This window comes from Clupea harengus, chromosome 15, assembly GCF_900700415.2.
Source record: "Clupea harengus chromosome 15, Ch_v2.0.2, whole genome shotgun sequence".
NCBI lineage: Eukaryota > Metazoa > Chordata > Actinopteri > Clupeiformes > Clupeidae > Clupea > Clupea harengus.
In genome coordinates, this window is record NC_045166.1 from 18631649 (window position 1) to 18650357 (window position 18709).

At 44.6% G+C, this 18709-nt stretch overlaps 1 protein-coding gene across 1 annotated transcript; it reads right to left on the minus strand.

Annotated features, from left to right (window-relative positions):
• Positions 1 to 948: 948 nt before the first annotated feature.
• Positions 949 to 18536, minus strand: LOC105899248. The gene is made up of 26 exons (XM_031581741.1): positions 18435 to 18536; positions 18251 to 18300; positions 18081 to 18173; positions 17883 to 18007; positions 17524 to 17661; positions 17326 to 17418; positions 17051 to 17215; positions 16822 to 16918; positions 16228 to 16448; positions 15871 to 16027; positions 15211 to 15419; positions 14993 to 15110; positions 14518 to 14717; positions 13877 to 13991; positions 12273 to 12442; positions 12096 to 12193; positions 11854 to 11984; positions 2731 to 2930; positions 2534 to 2648; positions 2270 to 2439; positions 2095 to 2189; positions 1879 to 2009; positions 1615 to 1804; positions 1339 to 1480; positions 1141 to 1258; positions 949 to 1065 (listed from the first exon to the last, which is right to left on the minus strand). The coding sequence occupies exons 1-26, from the start codon at positions 18455 to 18457 to the stop codon at positions 992 to 994; spliced, it is 3438 nt and encodes a 1145-aa protein (XP_031437601.1). The 5' UTR covers positions 18458 to 18536; the 3' UTR covers positions 949 to 991.
• Between the last annotated feature and the right edge of the window lie 173 nt (positions 18537 to 18709).

Genomic DNA, 18709 nt, shown 5'->3' on the forward strand with positions numbered 1-18709 from the left:
TCTTGCACCTGCACTGACTGTTGTACAAATATAAATGTTTATATGTTTTTAAAGTAAAATAAAGTTTATAATCTTTAAAAATAATTTGTTGCGATTTTTTATGTGCCCCTCTGGTTAAACACTGGCCCCTCCTTGCCCCCCCCCCCCTTAGTAAAAATTGTCTAGAACCGCCACTGCCAAACAGAGTTTACACCAAACAATAATAGATCAAGACAAGATGAACAGAGGATATTAAGCTAATGGTTGGACTTTACGGTCAAGCACTTGACCAGACCCATTTCTAAAATACTACAATGTTTAATGTATTGTGTAATCTATAAAGTTGTCAACCAGACAACCTCATGTTTCTCTACCTACAATCAAGGAGTCACATTACTTCCTTGGGTCAGTGTTGAACAAAAAAAAAAAAAACCAGAGTGTGATCAAATTGCTGATTAAATTATTCTGCACAAAACTAAAGTCTGCCTCTAACTTCTGGTCTGTTATCCAGACTACCTTGTCCCTACTTCACATGAAAATGAGTAAACAGGAAGACCTAACTAAACCAGAAGTCAAAACGTTTTAAAACACAGGACCTAAACATTCAGGTCTTGTGATCCAAAGACCTCTAACTGCAGATTTAAAAATACCCATTTAAAAAAAAAAAAAAAAAACACACTACCACTAATCTTTAACAGAACACCATTTGCAAAATGGTTTGAGCACTTGTTATGGTGGTACTACTGTAGGAGAAATTTGGACATTCTGGTCAGCGCAACAATGTGTACTGCACTGTCTAACAGAACAAAGTATTAACCATGAAAGAAATCAGAAATTGCATGGTTACACTTGCTTACTGTAAATTCAGTATGAAAGTTCCAACATAAGTATAGAGTTGCAGACAAATGTAGAGTTTGAACAGACTTAAAGAATTGTTTAAAGTACTCTAAACAACCACAAGACAAGAGATTTGTTTTTAAAACAATCCTTTTATTTGTATAACAAGGTTGTGTCACGATGACAGCATGATGCGACCTGAAGAGAGCTGTGCTCTTGACTTGGGAGAATACTTTGCACTGCTTTGGCCTACAAACAAAGACAAAGGAGTATTAAACATCAACCACAGAATACCATTGAGGAACTGAATCAAGGAGAACTCACTGCTTATAACGCTGCTCAGCTCATTGACATTTTCAGGGGAACTAGGACATCGTCTATAGCAGAGTCCATCACTTTGTTTGTTGTCGTCACAGATGGCAGCGTCACAGTGAATGAAAATCTACAAGAAATGGGAGTTTAAATGAATGTCAGGGTTCATAACCTATTTATAAGCAGGTAAGAAGCAGCACATTTACCTACCTGGTCTTTCAGCACCACATTATCTTGGACAAAAGCAAACATCTTCATGTCAAAGCGTTTGAAGTGGGAAGGGAACTGGACCCTGCCATCAGCAGTTACAGGATGAATGCTTGGTAAATAACGATCATCGTGGTTTGCACACCTGTCGAGTTGAAACGTTAAGGCATTTATTCCAACCCATGCATTGCAATTCTGTTGCTTTTATAGAAAGATAGTGCAAGTCAATGATACATATCTGAATTTGGTTAAGTTTGACAGGTTTATAGATAATTGTACCCATCAACAATGATGTCCCATCGTGGCGTGGACAGCCTCTCCTTTTCCAGGGTTGCCCAGCAGCTCTCCAGGAACAGCACAAGTTGTGGATCTGTGGACTCTAACAACTCAACCTCAAAGTAAAGGGGACGCCTCAAGGCCTCCACCACAGGATAATCCTCTTCGGTGTAAAACGTGTTGTAGGACACATCTGAGGAGGAGAACAAAGTATTGCAAAGGGAGAATCATTTTAAAATGGCAATTAAAGTTTGGAAAGATGCTCACCAGTTGCCAGCCTCATGCGGACCCTCATCTCCCCAAAGGCAGGCTGGGGAGGGCGGTCAAAGGAGCGATCCTCTGGGAGAAACTGCAGCATCTTGAAGTCATCGTTCTCATAGTAACAGGAGATGGTGAGTCTAGGAGCCAGAGAAGACGTTCAAGGTAAAGCCACAATACAAGTTGGTGGGGAGGGGGAGAAAAGAAATAGGAAACTAAACATACCGGTACTCTGGGTGGGAAGTGGTCTTGACATTCTTCACACCTCCTTGCTTAGACATGGTGATCTCATTCTGATAGACCATGAAGCCATCCAAGAACTACAAAGCAAAGGAAGGGTTATACATGTTAATGCCGAACGACGCATGGTAGCTCACAAAAGCTTGAAGTGAAATCTTACTGTTCGGGTTGTTCCGCAGGTGTTAACAGGGAAAGAAAAGGACGCAAATTGTTCGCTGCTGAACATGGGTTTGCACGATGGGTCCTTTAGGGTGAGCTGACTGAGAATAAGATTTGGCACCGACTCAACCTTCAGGGCCAGGACAATCATTGTGCCATTAGGGTAACACTCTGCAGACAAAAAGGCAGCAAGTGTGGCATTACAACCAAGTCACTGACCACTTCAACCCCAGTTTCATCAATACTCTAGAAAAGGGACACTGACCAGTCAGAGGCATAGGAAAGGTACAGGCCAGAGAGAAGTTGTTGAGGCTCCAATTATTGAGTGGGTCGATGACCTTCAAGTCCAGCCGACCCCCAGCAGCAGATGAAAGTACAAACTACAGACAGGTATGCAACATTGTAAGTAATGAAAGTATACTTGCTGAAGAAAGCTCAAGTAACCAAAAAAAAACCGCTTACCGTAAATACAGCATCAGATGAGAGGAAGGGCACACTCATGGTCATGTGTGTAGCATTCTCACGGACATTGTACTTCGTTGCTAGGTCAGAGGTCAGCTCCCGCTTGCCCACAATGGTTTTAAAGTCACTGCCATGACTTCCATAGGCCACGGTGACATAGTAGCTTTCGTCATCACAAGTTCCAGTTATGACAGGGAGCACTGCAGCAAAACAAGTACACAGTTCCACAAAATGCAATGTGAAGTAGAGTGTCGAGCTTCAGAGGCAGTAACCAGTAGAAAGCGTTCAAGTAAGCCAAAAAGGTGCAGATTTATTTATGCTCCCGGCAGGTGAACAGACAAGATGCACTTTACATTTAACAGAACTAACTTTTCCAACACAAACAAACAAATAAAAATAGTAGTTCTACTGACTTGCAATAAATAGCTTAATTGATTAGTACAGTTATCCTCTCACCTCAGAGGCCAAAGCTAGACTGCCTGCCATTACCTGGATGCAAGTTATATTCACCATAACCCCTTCTCCCAGGAGTTAACCTTAACTGCAGGTGAGCTCCGCGATTTAAATTTTGTAGTCCAAGCTTGGCGCCATGCCGTTCACCCGCGATTCCATTTCACGTTGGTCATACAGTTCATGAAGAATTTGCATACAACCCACTGCACACTCATTTAGCCCCAACAATTTCCCCAACTTCTTTCTGCGCTATTTAAAGTGACGTCGCAGATTTTGCTCCGTCACATTACCCCCTCCTCAAAGATTTTCGTCCTCGAAAACCCAAGAAAGGTAATCTGCTGTGACATTTCTCAGGTCCAGCCCTGTACCGGACCTCAAAGTTGAAGGGCTGCAGTGCTAGGTACCACCGGGTAACCCTGGAGTTGGTATCCTTCCATCTGGTGTAGCCATTTCAGAGCCCGGTGGTCCGTCTCCAGGATGAAGTCTTTTCCCATCAGGTAGTATTTCAGCGAGTCCACGGCTGAGGTACACCACCGACTTTTATTCTCCTGACTCCCCCTGCAGCAGCACCGCACCAAGGCCCACTCCAGAGGCGTCCGTCTGCACAGTGAACGGCTGGCTAAAGTCAGGGTTCTGCAAAATAGGGTCACTGCACAAACAACTTATCAAATCGTTAAAAGCTTTGTCACAGTCTTCAGCCCACAAAACTTGATTTGGACTGGACTTGCAGGTCAATTCAATTAAAGGGGCCGCCCTATGGGCAAAGTTCTGCTCAAATCTTCTGTACCAGCCCACCACACTCAGAAAAGAACGCACTTGCTTCTTCGTGTCTGGGGGTATCCAGAATGGCACTAACCTTTCTGAGCTGAGGCTTAATGGTTCCTCCACCGATAACATACCCCAGGTACTGCACCTCTTTGAGCCAGGGCACATTTCTTGGGGTTCAGTCAGTCCCGCGGCCTGAATCCTCCTCAGCACCTCCTGGACATGGGTAAGAGGGTCCCCTCACGTCTGACTGAAGACCACCACATAGTCCAGGTACGCTGACGAGTACTCCCGAGCCCCCTCCAGCACCTTATCCATCAGGCACTGAAAGGTGGCTGGCGCCCCCTGCAGGCCAAATGGCATCATGGTGTACTGGAAGAACCCAAAGGGAGTTCTAAAAGCTGTCAATTCTTTAGTGTCTGCAGCCAGAGGTACCTGCCAATATCCCTTACTGAGATCCAGGGTAGTCAGGTACTTGGCACTACCCAGCCGATCGATCAGCTCATCGACCCTGGGCATAGGGTACGGGTCAAAAGTAGATATCGAATTTAACTTTCTAAAATCCATGCAAAATCTCATGCTTCCATCTTTCTTGGGAACAAGCATCATTGGACATGACCATTCACTGTGGGAGGGCTCAATGATGCCCATCTCCAACATAGTCTCCACTTCTTGCCTGATTTTTGGGAGGAGCTGAGCAGGGATGCGGTATCCTGGTAACCTCACCGGTCCTGGTGCCTTACGTGGTGCTCAACCAGCGGCGTCCGCCCTGGAGTCTCTGTGAAAAGCCCCTCCGGGATACACACCTCCAGCTCCTGTTGGCACACTGGGGAGAGATGGGACAGATCTGAGCTCAACTCATGTCCTTGCTCCACCGGGAAGACCTGCTCATCCTGCTCCTCCTCGTCCACTCTCCTGGCCAAGAGATGAGCCACTGCTGCCTCCCGAGGACACCACTCCTCCAGCATGTTAATATGGAAGATTTGCTTCCCCTTTTTTCTTTCTGGCATAAGGATTTCATAAGTTACTGAGCCTACCTTCCGCTCAACTGTGAAGGGTCCCTGCCACTTCGCCAGGAGACTGCTCTCAACGGTTGGTAGCAACAGCAACACTTGTTGTCCCGGCTTGAACATGCGTTCTCTCGCCGTCTTGTCATACCAGCGCTTCTGCACTGCCTGGGCCGTCCTCATGTTCTCTTGGACCTGTTCTGCAAGAGACTCCATCTTATTGCGCATTTTAAGTACATATGACAGGATGTTCATACCTTGCTGGGGTTGCTGGCCTTCCCACGCCTCCTTGAGGGTGTCCAGTGGATCTCACCTGCCGGCCATACAAAAGCTCAAACGGGGAGAAGCCTGTTGAAGCCTGTGGGACTTCTCGATAGGCAAACAGTAGGTATGGCAGCCATTCATCCCAGTCAGCACCTGAATCTGCCACAAACTTGCGCACCATATTCTTCAATGTCTGATTAAATCTTTCCACCAGCCCATCAGTTTGAGGATGATATGGGGTGGTTTTGATTGCTTTGATGACCAGGTACTGATAAACCTGCTTGAGCAACTTGGATGTAAAGTTGGTGCCCTGGTCCGTCAGTACCTCCTGTGGAATCCCCACCCTACCTGCTTTGCTTTGATGTGTCGGAGGGGGAATGTTCTGGGTACTTTGTGGCATAATCCACAATGACCAGGATGTAGCGGTTGCCTCTCCGGCTGCGCTCCAGGCGACCCACGATATCCAATGCGATCCTACCAAAAGGAACTTCAATAATAGGCATAGTGATTAGTGGCACTGTTACCTTTGCGGCCTGGCGCTACCAGTTGGCACTGTGGACAGACAAATCAATGAGGACTGGGTACATATTGGGCCAATAAAATATTCTGGCCACCCTCTCCCACGTCTTGTTTTGCCCCAGGTGACCTGACCATGGCACAGAGTGTCCCAGCCCTAACACGGTGGCCCGGAGCGATTTAGGTACCACCAGCTGCTCTTCTCCATCTGCATGGCGATACAGGATCCCCTGCTTCAGTCTGAACTTGGCTGATTCTCCATTTCCCTCAGAGTCTGCACACAAGTCTTTATAGCAGGTCTTAAGTGTCTCATCTGAATTTTGCAGCTCTCTACCTTTCCATCTAACGTCAAAGGAGTTCTGCTCACCTGGGTCAGGCGCTGAGAGCATCTCATGGACCTTCGTCCCTCCGAAACGGTCCCGTCTCCGCTGACTCCTGGTCTTTCGGCACCTTAGTTGGAGGTTAAAAAAAAAATGGCAATGCATCCCATAACCCATTTTTCTCCATCTCCTTGGCTTTGGACGTCGTCACAGCCACATTACAGGACTTCACCGGCTCCACCAGCTCTTGGAGGTCTCAGCCCAACACCACTGGATATGGTAAGTGCTCGACCACCCCCACCGACACCAGATACTCCTGCTCTTCAATTTGCATGTAAATGTCAGCAGTAGGATAAGACACCACATCTCCATGCACACAGCGTATCTTCACAGTTTGATCTTTATGGATAGCATCTTCTGGGACCCACTTATCCCCCACTAAGGTTTGGCTGCTACCCGTGTCAACCAGCGCTTTAAGCTGCTCCCCCTTAATGGCCACCTCCACCACTGACTCCCACTGTTCCCCAAGACAATCAGTGATGCCATTGCCTGGCCGACAACATACCTGGCCATCCTTAGGCTTTCGGAGGGGGGCACTTGGGCTTGATGTGGCCTGCCTGACCACAGTGATAACAAACCGGCTCCTCACGGTTGGTCTTTATGGGCTGCTCCCACTTCTGTTCACGCCCCGTCTGTCCAGCCTCTGTCCTGCCTGGCGTTGGTGCATTGTATGGACAGATTGTGCCCAACTTGTATGGTCTTGAGCCTCTCTGCACTGACATGAGTCTGCCAGACTGACCGCTTCTTTGGCACTTCTGGGGTTATGCTTCCTAATCCACAGATGCACTTCACTATTCACCATTTGCAGAAACTGCTCAAGGACAAGCTCACCAACCTCTTTGGAATGAGCTCTTGGGCACACCCATTTCTCATAAAGCTCCTTGAGCCTGACATACAGTTCTTTGGGTGTTTCATCTGGCTGCACATCCCATGAACGCAAGCGCTGCCTGTATGTCTCTGGGTTAATCTCAAATTTGTCCAATATTGCTATTTTTACTTTATCATAGTCCATTGTCTCGTCAAAGTCCATGGCTATATAAGCTGCTTTAGCCTTACCCGTAAGCAACGGGACTAAGTGCATTGCCCACTCTGCTCTAGGGCAACCACTTGCACTGGCTATTCGCTCAAAGCCAATCAAAAAAAAAAAATTCAATGTCTTCCCCTTCCACATATCTTTGCATTATTGGACGCCTCCAGCCTGCAACAAAAGGAAGTTAGTGGTAACCCTCTTCCACAGGGCTCGCCAGGTCATGCTGAAAGGAAGCTGACGTATGCATACCTGCTCCCCAATGAGTCACTGGAACAGTTATTCCACCTTGATCCGGTCTCCTTCCTGGTGTACTGGCAGTTGCTGGCAACCCCTGAGGCCCTCCTAGGCCCATTGGTGCTGTGTTGGTCGCTGCTGCTGCGGTCCCACTGACTGGAGCTAATCCTTGGGTGGCTGTAGCCTGTCCTGGAGCTATGTGTGCTGCTGCCGCACCCCCTGCTGGATGTTGTGCCCTCTTCCCGGTTGTCTGGTCCTGGGAAATTCTCAGACCTGCTTGCCTTGTCGAGGGACTGGTTACAGCAGAAACTGGAGCTGATGCCGACAAACCTTTTCCTGCCGTGGCTCTCTCCTGCCGGTCCCGAGTCACTTCCCCTTGGAAAAGCGTAAATTGATGATGCGGCATTTTCCCCATCAGATGGCAGCATATCCGCAACCGCAGGAGGCACTCTAACTTCAGCCCTCGCCTGGGGTTTGCCCCTCCTTGATGCCATCTTGCACACAATCCACGGTTGTACTGCCCCCTAGCCACTGGAAGTTTTTCGCTGCCACCAAATGTGAAGTAGAGTGTTGAGCGGCAGAGGCAGTAACCAGTAGAAAGCGTTCAAGTATGCCAAAAAGGTGCAGATTTATTTATGCTGCCGGCAGGTGAACAGACAAGACGCACTTTACATTTAACAGAACTAACTTTCCCAACACAAACAAATAAAAATAGTAGTTCTACTGACTTGCAATAAATAGCTTAATTGATTAGTACAGTTATCCTCTCACCTCAGAGGCCAAAGCTAGACTGCCTGCCATTACCTGGATGCAAGTTATATTCACCATAACCCCTTCTCCCAGGAGTTAACCATTATACTTTAATCAATTATCTAAACAGACATATCTTTTTACTCTTAAACATGTATCATGCATACAATAATTCATATTTGGAATCTGCACATGTACAAATAGTTAATTGGGCTTCTGACAGCCAGATATACAAACATTATCCTCAATGGACCAAACACCCCTTACTCAAATGGAACCGCCCATTGTTTGGCGCTCCTACATGAATAAGGAAGTAGTTTCAAATGCGCTCTGCTTCGGTTGGGCGCTGGTTATGCTGCAGGTGAGCTCCGCGATTTAAATGATCTTTCATTTTGTAGTCCAAGCGTGATCCTTCTTGCAGGCTCACACAGCACGGCGCCAAGCTGTTCACCCGCGATTCCGTTTCACGTTGGTCATACAGTTCATGAAGCATTCACATACAACCCCACTCATTTAGCCTCAACAATTTCCCCAACGTCTTTCTGCGCTATTCAAAGTGACGGCACAGATTTCGCTCCGTCACATTCACCAAGACAGTATCCATGTCAAGTGTGGTAAAGGCAAGGCTACAATATCAACGTCATGAAGTGTTGCTTCCAGCACTGGATGAGAGAATGGGGATTGCTCAGGTAGGACAACCAGGCCAAAGCTCAAAGGAAGTGTAGGTTGTGAACTCCAGATCAGGATTCTGCAATATAGAATCAAGGCTTTAATACTGGGAGGGGGGCAGGGACAAGAACATAGAAAGCACTTGACAAGACTTGGGGGAAGTGGGTAGACATACACTCTTCAGGACCAGAGTCAGAGAAGGGCACTTGAAGACTGAAGCCTTTGTAACCATGGGGGAAGCGTTTCTCTTGGACATTGAAGCCTCTTGCATTGGCCTCGGCAACAGTCAGTACACCAGTGGTAAAAGTCATGTTCATCAGCATCACATCAGGAAGGAAGGTACCCAAAAGCACATCAAAGACCCATTCCTCTGGCACAGTATCTGTGAAGCAAGGATCTCTGACCGTGGTTACATGGATTCGAATAACTGGCTTAGTCGGACTGAAATCGAATTATCCGTTTCATGTAAACACCTTTGTCCGACTATGTGCGGTCCGACTACGATCCGACTAACACCCCTGGATAACTCGATCCGATCCAGTTGATAGTTCGACTATTGCGGCATGTAACGGTGAATTGGATAAGGAACTGGACTTTGCGTCTTTGCGCATGCTCCCTCTCTCCCTGCCAGGTCGTGACCCGGAAGACGAGAGAGGGATAAGTTGTCTCAACTGTTCATACTAATGACACGGTTTTTTATGAATATCCTGCAGACTGTCTCATGTTTGTTCATAATCAACAAGAATAAGCTTAACAGAAGAGGTCTGAACATATGAGCACCTTTACAACCCCTCCTTAAACACGTATAAGGAACGTTCCACATTTGATTTGCTTAAAACACACAGCAGTACTGTCAAATCAGCCGTCAAGGTTCCATGGCAATGTTCCGAAAGCCCATTTTTCCGACAGCCCGCTGTTCCGAAATATAGCCCACATGCACATCCCAATGAATCACACAATCATAAACATATAAATGCCTTTATTTCACTGAATTCAGAATATTATTATACATACATGCATTTGCATCGCAATGATACAAAAATATTTGTATGATTGCCAACGCATGCATGCTTTGTCAGTGCTTGACAAGATCTGTGTAATGTCCTGCGACAATCTGCCGGTGATTTCCTTCGCATGAGTGGTAGCCTACCCCATATTCAAAACCAGAGTAGGCTAAGTTAACAAATATTGCCTAGGAAAAGTTATATGCGTGATAGCCCGGTGAGCGTCTCCGCTCTGCTGTGCAAACGAAATGCTGTGTGTTTTGTGCCACTTAAAATATTTAAAAATTTTGCCAGGGGGACTATTTTTCAGAATATTGAGATTTCGGAATATCGGGCTTTCGGAACACTGGGCCGTCTCCCCTGACCAATACCTGTCAAACTCGGTGATACTATTCACAACTAATTTGTCCTTCATTTTATCAAATATGATGACATTTGGTATTGTGCACGCGTGAGTTTAGTTTTGTTCAGTTATCTGGCGCTGAAAAAAACCACGAATAAGTACTGTCAAATCAGAACGCAAATCAGCGGTCACTCGGCTATTACCTGATCAATACCTGTCAAACTCTGTGATGCTATTCACAACTAATTTGTCCTTCATTCTATCAAATATGATGAAATTTGGTATTGCACCCGTGAGGCATATGCGAGTTGAGTTTTGTTCGGTTATTTGGCGCTGCCCTCTAAAGACAGACGTGACAGGTGGATCGAGATATTTTCCCGTAAATACCTTTACCTAAATACCTTTATAGACAACATCGATCATACACTCCCATTGCACTCAAACAACCACACTCAAACGAGGAGATATTGTATCAATTAGCCTATTATGCATTGTATTAATTGCACAAAGTTCCAGTGGCGCATGCAGCCGTACGCACTGTGCGTACCTTCTCCTACGCGAGAAGAAAAAAAAAATATCATGAACGCATATTTATTACAATGGGGAAACTATAAAATCGGAGTACAGACAACTAATGCCCAGTGTTGACGATGCAGATACAGAGCTGGAAACAGCTAAATGAGTTACAGCCAAAACGGTCTTGTTGACAATGCCCGTTTCCACAGCGTCTGCTGAGCGGTCATTCAGTACAATGAGGCGTCTTAAGACATATCTACGAAAAGACTGACTGGACTTGCTCTCATGAATATTCACAGATTTGGAAATTGACAGCGAAGTAGTACTAAAACAATTTGATGCAACTGGCAGAAGGGCAATGCGTTTAGGCTGTAGCCCATTATTTGTGCGCGTGTGTGAATGTGCGTGCGTTTCTCTCGCCTTTTATCTTTCACCTTTGAATAATGTAACTTAAACACATGGGCCCAGCAGAAACAAACAAACAACCCAAGAGGTAACACGCATTTCTGGACCGATGAACAGACGCGATTCATGCTCAATCAACTGTTGTTGTTATTGGTAGTGGTGAACATGGTGGTGAAGGTCAAGCGGAAAGGGCTGTATCACCACTAGTTGTAATGAAAACAGCGCCACCTATCGTATCGGATATGACATGCTTTCGGCCAATGATTCGATTTATTCACTGCCATGTATATTGGGATAATAGCACTTGCCCCAAAAGATAGCATAGTCCGACTAAGCAAAGATTCAAATTATACCATCATGTAAACACACTGAATGAGCAAAGAACTTCCATATGTAAACACAGCTAAGTTTGTTGGGATACTTACTGTCAGTCACGTGTGGAGGTCTAGGCATCCTCAAAGCAAATTGGATTATTTCCCTTCACAGATCTTTTAAATTGGGGGTTTTCATTTTATAGTGAGGTGTGGCCATTAACCAAATCATTAAATGGACACAAGCAAACTGAAGCAGTTGTTAATGATGAGTTCTACGTTTGGATTGCCTAACGTAGTCAGCGCCACCTCAAAGAGGGGCTGCCTGAGGTACGTCACCACAGGGTAGTCCCAATCAGAGTAGAACTGAGTGCAAGTCACATCTGAGGTAGAGGACCACACAAAATTACTTGGAAAGGACAAAAGGATTGACTGGACACCCCGACCCCCCCCCAAAAAAACCAACCACACCTTACCTTGAGCAAGACTCATTTGAACTGTGAAAGCTCCCACTCTGGCCTCGGCCACTGGTGCAGTGGATTGCGGCATGGTGGAATAAGCCAAAGTTTTAGTGGCATTCACAGAGTAGATGCAGGAGAACACAAATCTGTAACGGGGGTGCGGTAGTAAGTTACCTTGTTAAGTGAAAATAGTTTTGCTGTTGAAGGTTTAGTAGACACATGCAGGGAAAAGAACAGTAACTGAAGAGAATTCTTACTGATATTTCGGCTCCTTGTTGGTTGTCGATTGAGTCTTGATATTTTGATCATTTTTCAAGGAGGCCTTGTTCTCATACACCATTACATCATCTTTAAACTACGAGAAAAAAAAAAAATCAATATGGTAAAAAAAAAAAAAATTTTGGTGACTACATCCACAATTGGAGCCAATGTACCGCTCTAGTGGTCCCACAAGTGTCTACACGGAAGTAGAAAAAAGCAAAGCGATCATCACTGAAGGAAGGCCCACATGAGGGATCGTTCAGACTCAGCTGTCCAGGGTTGAGGCTGGGCACAGTATCAAGTTTAACAGCAAGTGCCCCAATGGTCCCATTTGGACTGCAATCTGCAGAGGAATATTGGAAAAATAAAAATAATAAATGTCAATAAATAATATATATAAAAAAGTTATGGAAAAAACTCCTCAGAGTTGGGGAACATTGTCAGAGCAAAAGGAAGCAAGTTTTTCTTCCAGGACAACTTTGTACTGGTCTTGATTCATGAGTCCTTCACAGACAAATCTGCCCGATTCTAGCCTTGCTGAAGCACCCCCAGATCATCACCGATCCTCCACCAAATTTCATATAGGTGCAAGACACTGTGGCTTGTAGGCCTCTGTAGGCAAAGCTGAAAATTGGACTCAGAGAAGATGACCTTAGAAGATGACCTCCAGTCCTCTTTGGTTCAATCCTTATGGTATTTTGCAAACATCAGCCAGGCAAAGTACAACGTTGTCCTGGAAGAAAAACTTGCTTCCTTTTGCTGTGACAATGTTCCCCAACTCTGAGGAGTGGTTTTTCCAGCAGGACAATGCTCCATGCCACACAGCCAGGTCAGTAAAGGTGTGGATGAAGGACCACCAGATCAGGACCCCGTAACGGCCAGCCCAATTCCCAGACCTGAATCCCATTAAAAACCTCTGGAATGTGATCAAGAGGAAGATGGATGGTCACAAGCCATCAAACAAAGCCGAGCTGCTTGAATTTTTGCGCCAGGAGTGGCATAAAGTCACCCAACGACAATGTGAAAGACTGGTGGAGAGCATGCCAAGACACTTGAAAGCTGTGATTGTAAATCAAGGTTATTCCACCAAATATTGATTTCTGAACTCTTCCTAAGTTAAAACATTAGTATTGTTTAAAAATGAATATGAGCTTGTTTTCTTTGCATTATTCGAGATCTGAAAACACTGCATCTTTTTTGCTATTTTGACCAATTGTCATTTTTCTGCAAATAAATGCTATAAATGACAATATTTTCATTTGAAATTTGGTAGAAATGTTGTCAGTAGTTTATAGAATAAAACAAAAATGTTAATTTAACTCAAACACATACCAATAAATAGTAAAACCAGAAATACTGATCATTTTGAAGTGGTCTCTTAATTTTTTCCACAGCTGTATATAAATAAAAGGATATAAAAACAACTAGTGAGGCACTGGAAGGAGAGCACCTCACAGGACAGTTGTAACCAGCAGGTTTCAATTTAGGGCCAGTGATATGGTGTTGCCCCCTGCTAAATCTATTTTCAAAGTAGGTCACTGCGGTCACTAGCAGGCTTCATTCACACATTGATTTCCAGTTTCTTCTAAATGAAGCCGAGTGAATGCAAGCAAACAGTCCATTTAAGACGTCACATAACATGAATGCATTTATGCCATACAACTGCCATCTAATTACAGCTCTTGGTTTCTACCTGTGGGGTCATGAATTAGATTGGAGTCTGGCATTTTATCTTCTGTGACTTACAAGACATTTAAAATAAATAAATCAAACAGACCGAGGATTGAGGTAATGAAGGAACAGGCCAGGGAGAAATAGGTGATGTTCCAGGTCCTCTCTGGGTTTTGCAGAGCCACATCAAGTCTGCCCTTCACATTCGAAGAGTGGACGGCCTGAAACATGGGATCACACCAAAGATTTGAAGTGCATAACCGTCAACCTAAATGGTAGACAGTCCTGATTCAATTTACTAGAAAAGGAGGACCAGCCCAGAGACATGTGTGTAATAGGCCAAAACCACAGTCCCACCATGAGGATCGTAAGCTCAGCCTCACACTGTGACTTCCATTGACTTAGAGCTCAGCATACACATGCTTCCAGATCATACACATGCATGTTCTCCTTCATGTACCAGGGACCTTTTTACATTAAGCTAGTTATAGCATTTAGCAAATGACACGGTTCTACAGACACCTGCTGTTCATAGGGAACAATTCTCGGCCAAGAATTGATATAATTTAGGCCAGTCAAAATTTTATTAAAAGTAAATCCGGTGTGTGGCAGCCAACTACCTCTCCATGTTTGACGTTTTTAGAAACAAAGAAAAGCTGGACACAACACATGTCTAAAATTGCCAAAATGTGAAGAAATTAATGTTCCCCAAGACCGTCCCCTTCACTGCATCAGGATTTACTTTACCTCAAAGGCGATGTCAGGAGACCCAAAGGGAAGCGTTAAAGTGAAATGGGTTCCATTCTCATTGAAGCTGTACTGTTGGGCCAGCTCAGCGGTCAGCAGACTGCCACCAACCACCGTCTCAAAGTTATGGCCTTGGCTTCCATACTGAACAGTGATGTAGACGTTCATCTGATCACATGAGCCAGTTACAGATGCCAGATCTGCAAGGTAAAGGCAACAAAATACAAGGGGTTTGGGTTTCTGAAAGGACATTGAACCTCAACATTTAAACTGATAGGGTTGAATGTAGCAGGTACATCTTGATACCAAAACAGTCTGTCTATTAGTATTCATTTCCTGTACTTCCAAACATTTTCCAATATGTAGAAGTAGTGGCTTTTAAAAAAAATAAATAAATAAATAAATAATCACAGAAACTCAAAATAACCAGGGGGCTATGGTTTCACTCGTCAGCGTCCACACACACACACCTTACCAGTATCATCCACTGCAGCTTCCAAAACGGAGGAATAAGAAAACGTGGTCTGCTCAGGTTGAATGAGAAAGCCAAACACTATGTGCAGTCCGTAGGTCACCATCTTAACATTGGGATTCTGTGGTGGCAACACATTTGAATAATCCATTACAGTGTTGCCCATTCGGGCCTAGATACATTAATATCTGGTGGTGGTTTCAGAGTAGAATGAACCATACCCCTTTAACGGCTGTTGGATGAGAGAAGGGCACTTGTAGTCTGAAAGCTTTAGAGCCATTAGGAAAGACATGCTCTTGGATGTCAAAACCATTGGCTGTGGCTTCAGCTAGAGTCATCACGGCAGAGTCAGTGGTGATGTTAATCAGCTCCACATCAGGCAGGAATGTGCCGAAAACAATCTTGAACATGCCTTCCTTTGGAACAGTGTCTAAAAATGGCACATATGCAATTGAGAAATCAGTAAAAATGTATATTTTTAAACAAAATCAATCTATTTAGTGACTTGAATGCAGTTCAATAAAGAATTTCATATTTTAGGCCGAGACTGGTAGCGTCTTCATATCTGGAATTTATGACTCCTTATGAGGATAAGCATTGCAGCTATGCATCAAAGACTGGGTGAGCAGCCATGCAAATTATAATGAACAGTATTCATTATGCAGCTTGCTGTGCTATGCCATTACAACCAATGCCCCCCTTTTTCCTTACACTTAAGCCTGCACTGAATAATAATACATACACCCAACATACCACTGTCTGACAATGACAGTGGATGATGGTGCATATAACTCCGTGACATGCACATTACATGTAAATACACGGCTGTGGGCACACAGGCAGAAAACAAAGGCAGACAGAACACAAAGGTGGAGGCTCACAGTCCTGGACATTTGGTGGCCTGGGGATGGGTGGAGTGCTGATGGGGAAGAGGACTTTGTATCTGGTCTCATCTGAACCACCCATCTCCCTCCACAGCAGCTCAATCATCGGCGCAATAGAGTAGGTAGTGTGGTATCGCCCTTCATGGACATGGCTCTGTTATGTATATCAAAAATGAAATAATCATTAAAAACAAAAAAACTAAACTCTTGACTATGAGGCTAAACACAGCTGAACATGATCCTCTTAGTCAAAAGAACCATGTGTGCATTTGACAACTAAACAGTGATGACCCAAACACTGGGCTTCCCTTTGGTGACTACGTGTGTGTGTGTGTGTGCCCTTCTGTTGCCAACCTTGTAGTATCCATAAGGAGACCCTATCGGCATCTCCACCACAAAGTGAGTGTCTGTGACATAGAAATAGTAGCCCTGGGCAATCATGGTGGCCTCATCCATCCGCTGACCATCAATCCCCATGTACGCCTCAAGAGTCTCACAGGAAGAGGAGGACAGCAGTGGGGTGATGTGTCGAGGCAGACGCCAGCTAATCAGATCCTCAGTGAAAGACACGCCACCTTTATTAAAACGCCACAAAACAAATAATTAGGTCATGTAAATGGTCAAAACCAGGGAGATGAAGCCGCTGTAGTTCAACTGGCAAGGCACTGCATGTAAAGGATGCAATCAGCTTATGTGTCACAAAGGAGTGCCTAACAGCTACTTTCAGGTGTGGATACAAGCAGAGTCAAGCACAACTGGATACACAGATTTTTTGTACTTGTTGAGTGGCATCAGGTGTGCTAGATCAAGTCTGCAATCAAACTCTGCTGGACAATTTCACCTCCAGAGGCAGAGTTGGGCAACAAGTCATGAACTTGCAGCTCCTTCAGCAACTCTTATTGCAACCAATGTTCAGTTTACATAAAGTTTTCATGACTGAGGGCTCACCAGTAGGGCATGCAGCTGCTGCTTTTACCAGTGACACCATCCAGCGGTGCTTGTAGACCAGAGAGCTCGTCATAATTGCCATGGGAACTCCAGCCACCTGTTGCAGTGAACAGACTCGTCACCATCTGAAGGCTTTTCAAAGTTGTCAGGGAAAAAGAAATGCAAACAGACAGAGGAGAGAAGTAGGGAGAGACAAAGAAAAAAAAAAAAGGAGATATGTTTGGTTTACATCTTGGGAATATGTCGCTGTTGTGTCGTATGGGCTTCTTATCAGCAGGCGAGCTGGATAAGTATAGAGTCCATAGCCTAGCATGTGGAGTTCCATTGGAGTGAAAGCCTTCTCTGCAGGTGTGTAGGTCACCACCTTCTCGAGTCTTAAGGGCACCTTCATGCACTATTATAGAGAACAAACATGCAAGAGACTCAAACAGTACTGTTCTAACATTACTGATAAAACAGAAGCACAAATGTTAACATTAACTGCATGATTAATTGACTTCATACCTCAGGGACTGATTCAGACGAGGTGACATCTTTTACACTGGAGGTCATCCGTTTCAATTGCTCAGAGGTCGGAAGACCATGCTCCACAGAGACCTAATGGAGAGTCCAGGAAGTCACAATGTTAATACACAACACTAGAAATGAGACACTGAAATATTATGCATTTTAATGCTTGAGGGCCAGCTGAAAACACCTGACCTCCATATAGTTGTTGGTGCAGAGAATTTCACGAAAGGCCAGCTGTGAGTAGCTGCATGACTGGGACACAGTGTGGACTCTACCCGAGTCTTTTCCATATGTTGTGAGCTGTAGATGTGTGTCAAACGTCCCATCCCCCTTAACATTAGGGTCAAAACATCACATCAAGTCAAAGCTCCACACCATGACAAGCAACATATTGAAATGCATTTTTTACTCAATGGGTTTTACATTTACAATTAGTCATTTAGCAGACACTTTTATCCAAAGCCACGTACAAAAGGAGAGAAAGGAGAGTTTTAACTAAAGTTAATTTTCTACAGCTGCCAAGCAAAGCCACTTCAGGCACATTTCCATACCCTGGATTGAACATAACAATGCTGGAGAGAAGCATAAAGCAGGGTATTGCCCCAAGGATCTGAGGTCATGCTGTATCCACACTGAGTAGCCAGGAAAGGGGTGATTGGGATAACATCACTGCCATCTGAAAATATATTTTTAATACTGTTAAGAAGAATTAACCAAATGGTTTTTAACAATGTTGGGTCGATACTCACTGAGAGCATCCACTCGAGCAGATTTCCCCGCCAAAATTGATCCGTCCACACTCACTCGCAACACATTTCCAAGGCACACAGAGCTCACGGCATCTGTTTGATGAGGAAAGTGGTAACAGGTTAAAGAAAGTGGGGCAAAAACAAGGGCACTTTAAAAGTTAAACACCTACCTTGGTAGGCCACTATTTGCGTAGCCGTGCTTATGGTCAAGATTAACACCCTGGAAAGAGTTTAAAATGTACAATGAAGTCAGCAAGACATGAAAGAAAGAGGCAACAGTAGAATACATGTGGTAGACTAATAATTACAAACGTTCATGAATAAATCTACTAAAAATTTAAAATAAAAACTTACTGAAAACAAAGGCGCGGGCTCATCCTGCAATATTCAGAAAAACTGTGCGCCTCTGATGAGGTGATAGAAAACTAAGATAACCTACGAGCCCATTTAAAGGCATTTATGACTGCAGCAGCACCGACGTAATTGAATTGCTGGGCGTAAACCTTAACGCCACGCACAGATGATTCCCATATCTGCGTAATTGCGCCTGCAAAACTTCCTGTTATTATCGGCCAAGGAGAGTTTTCATATCTCTAATTAAAAACATGTGTTTATGCAGGTAAAGTGAG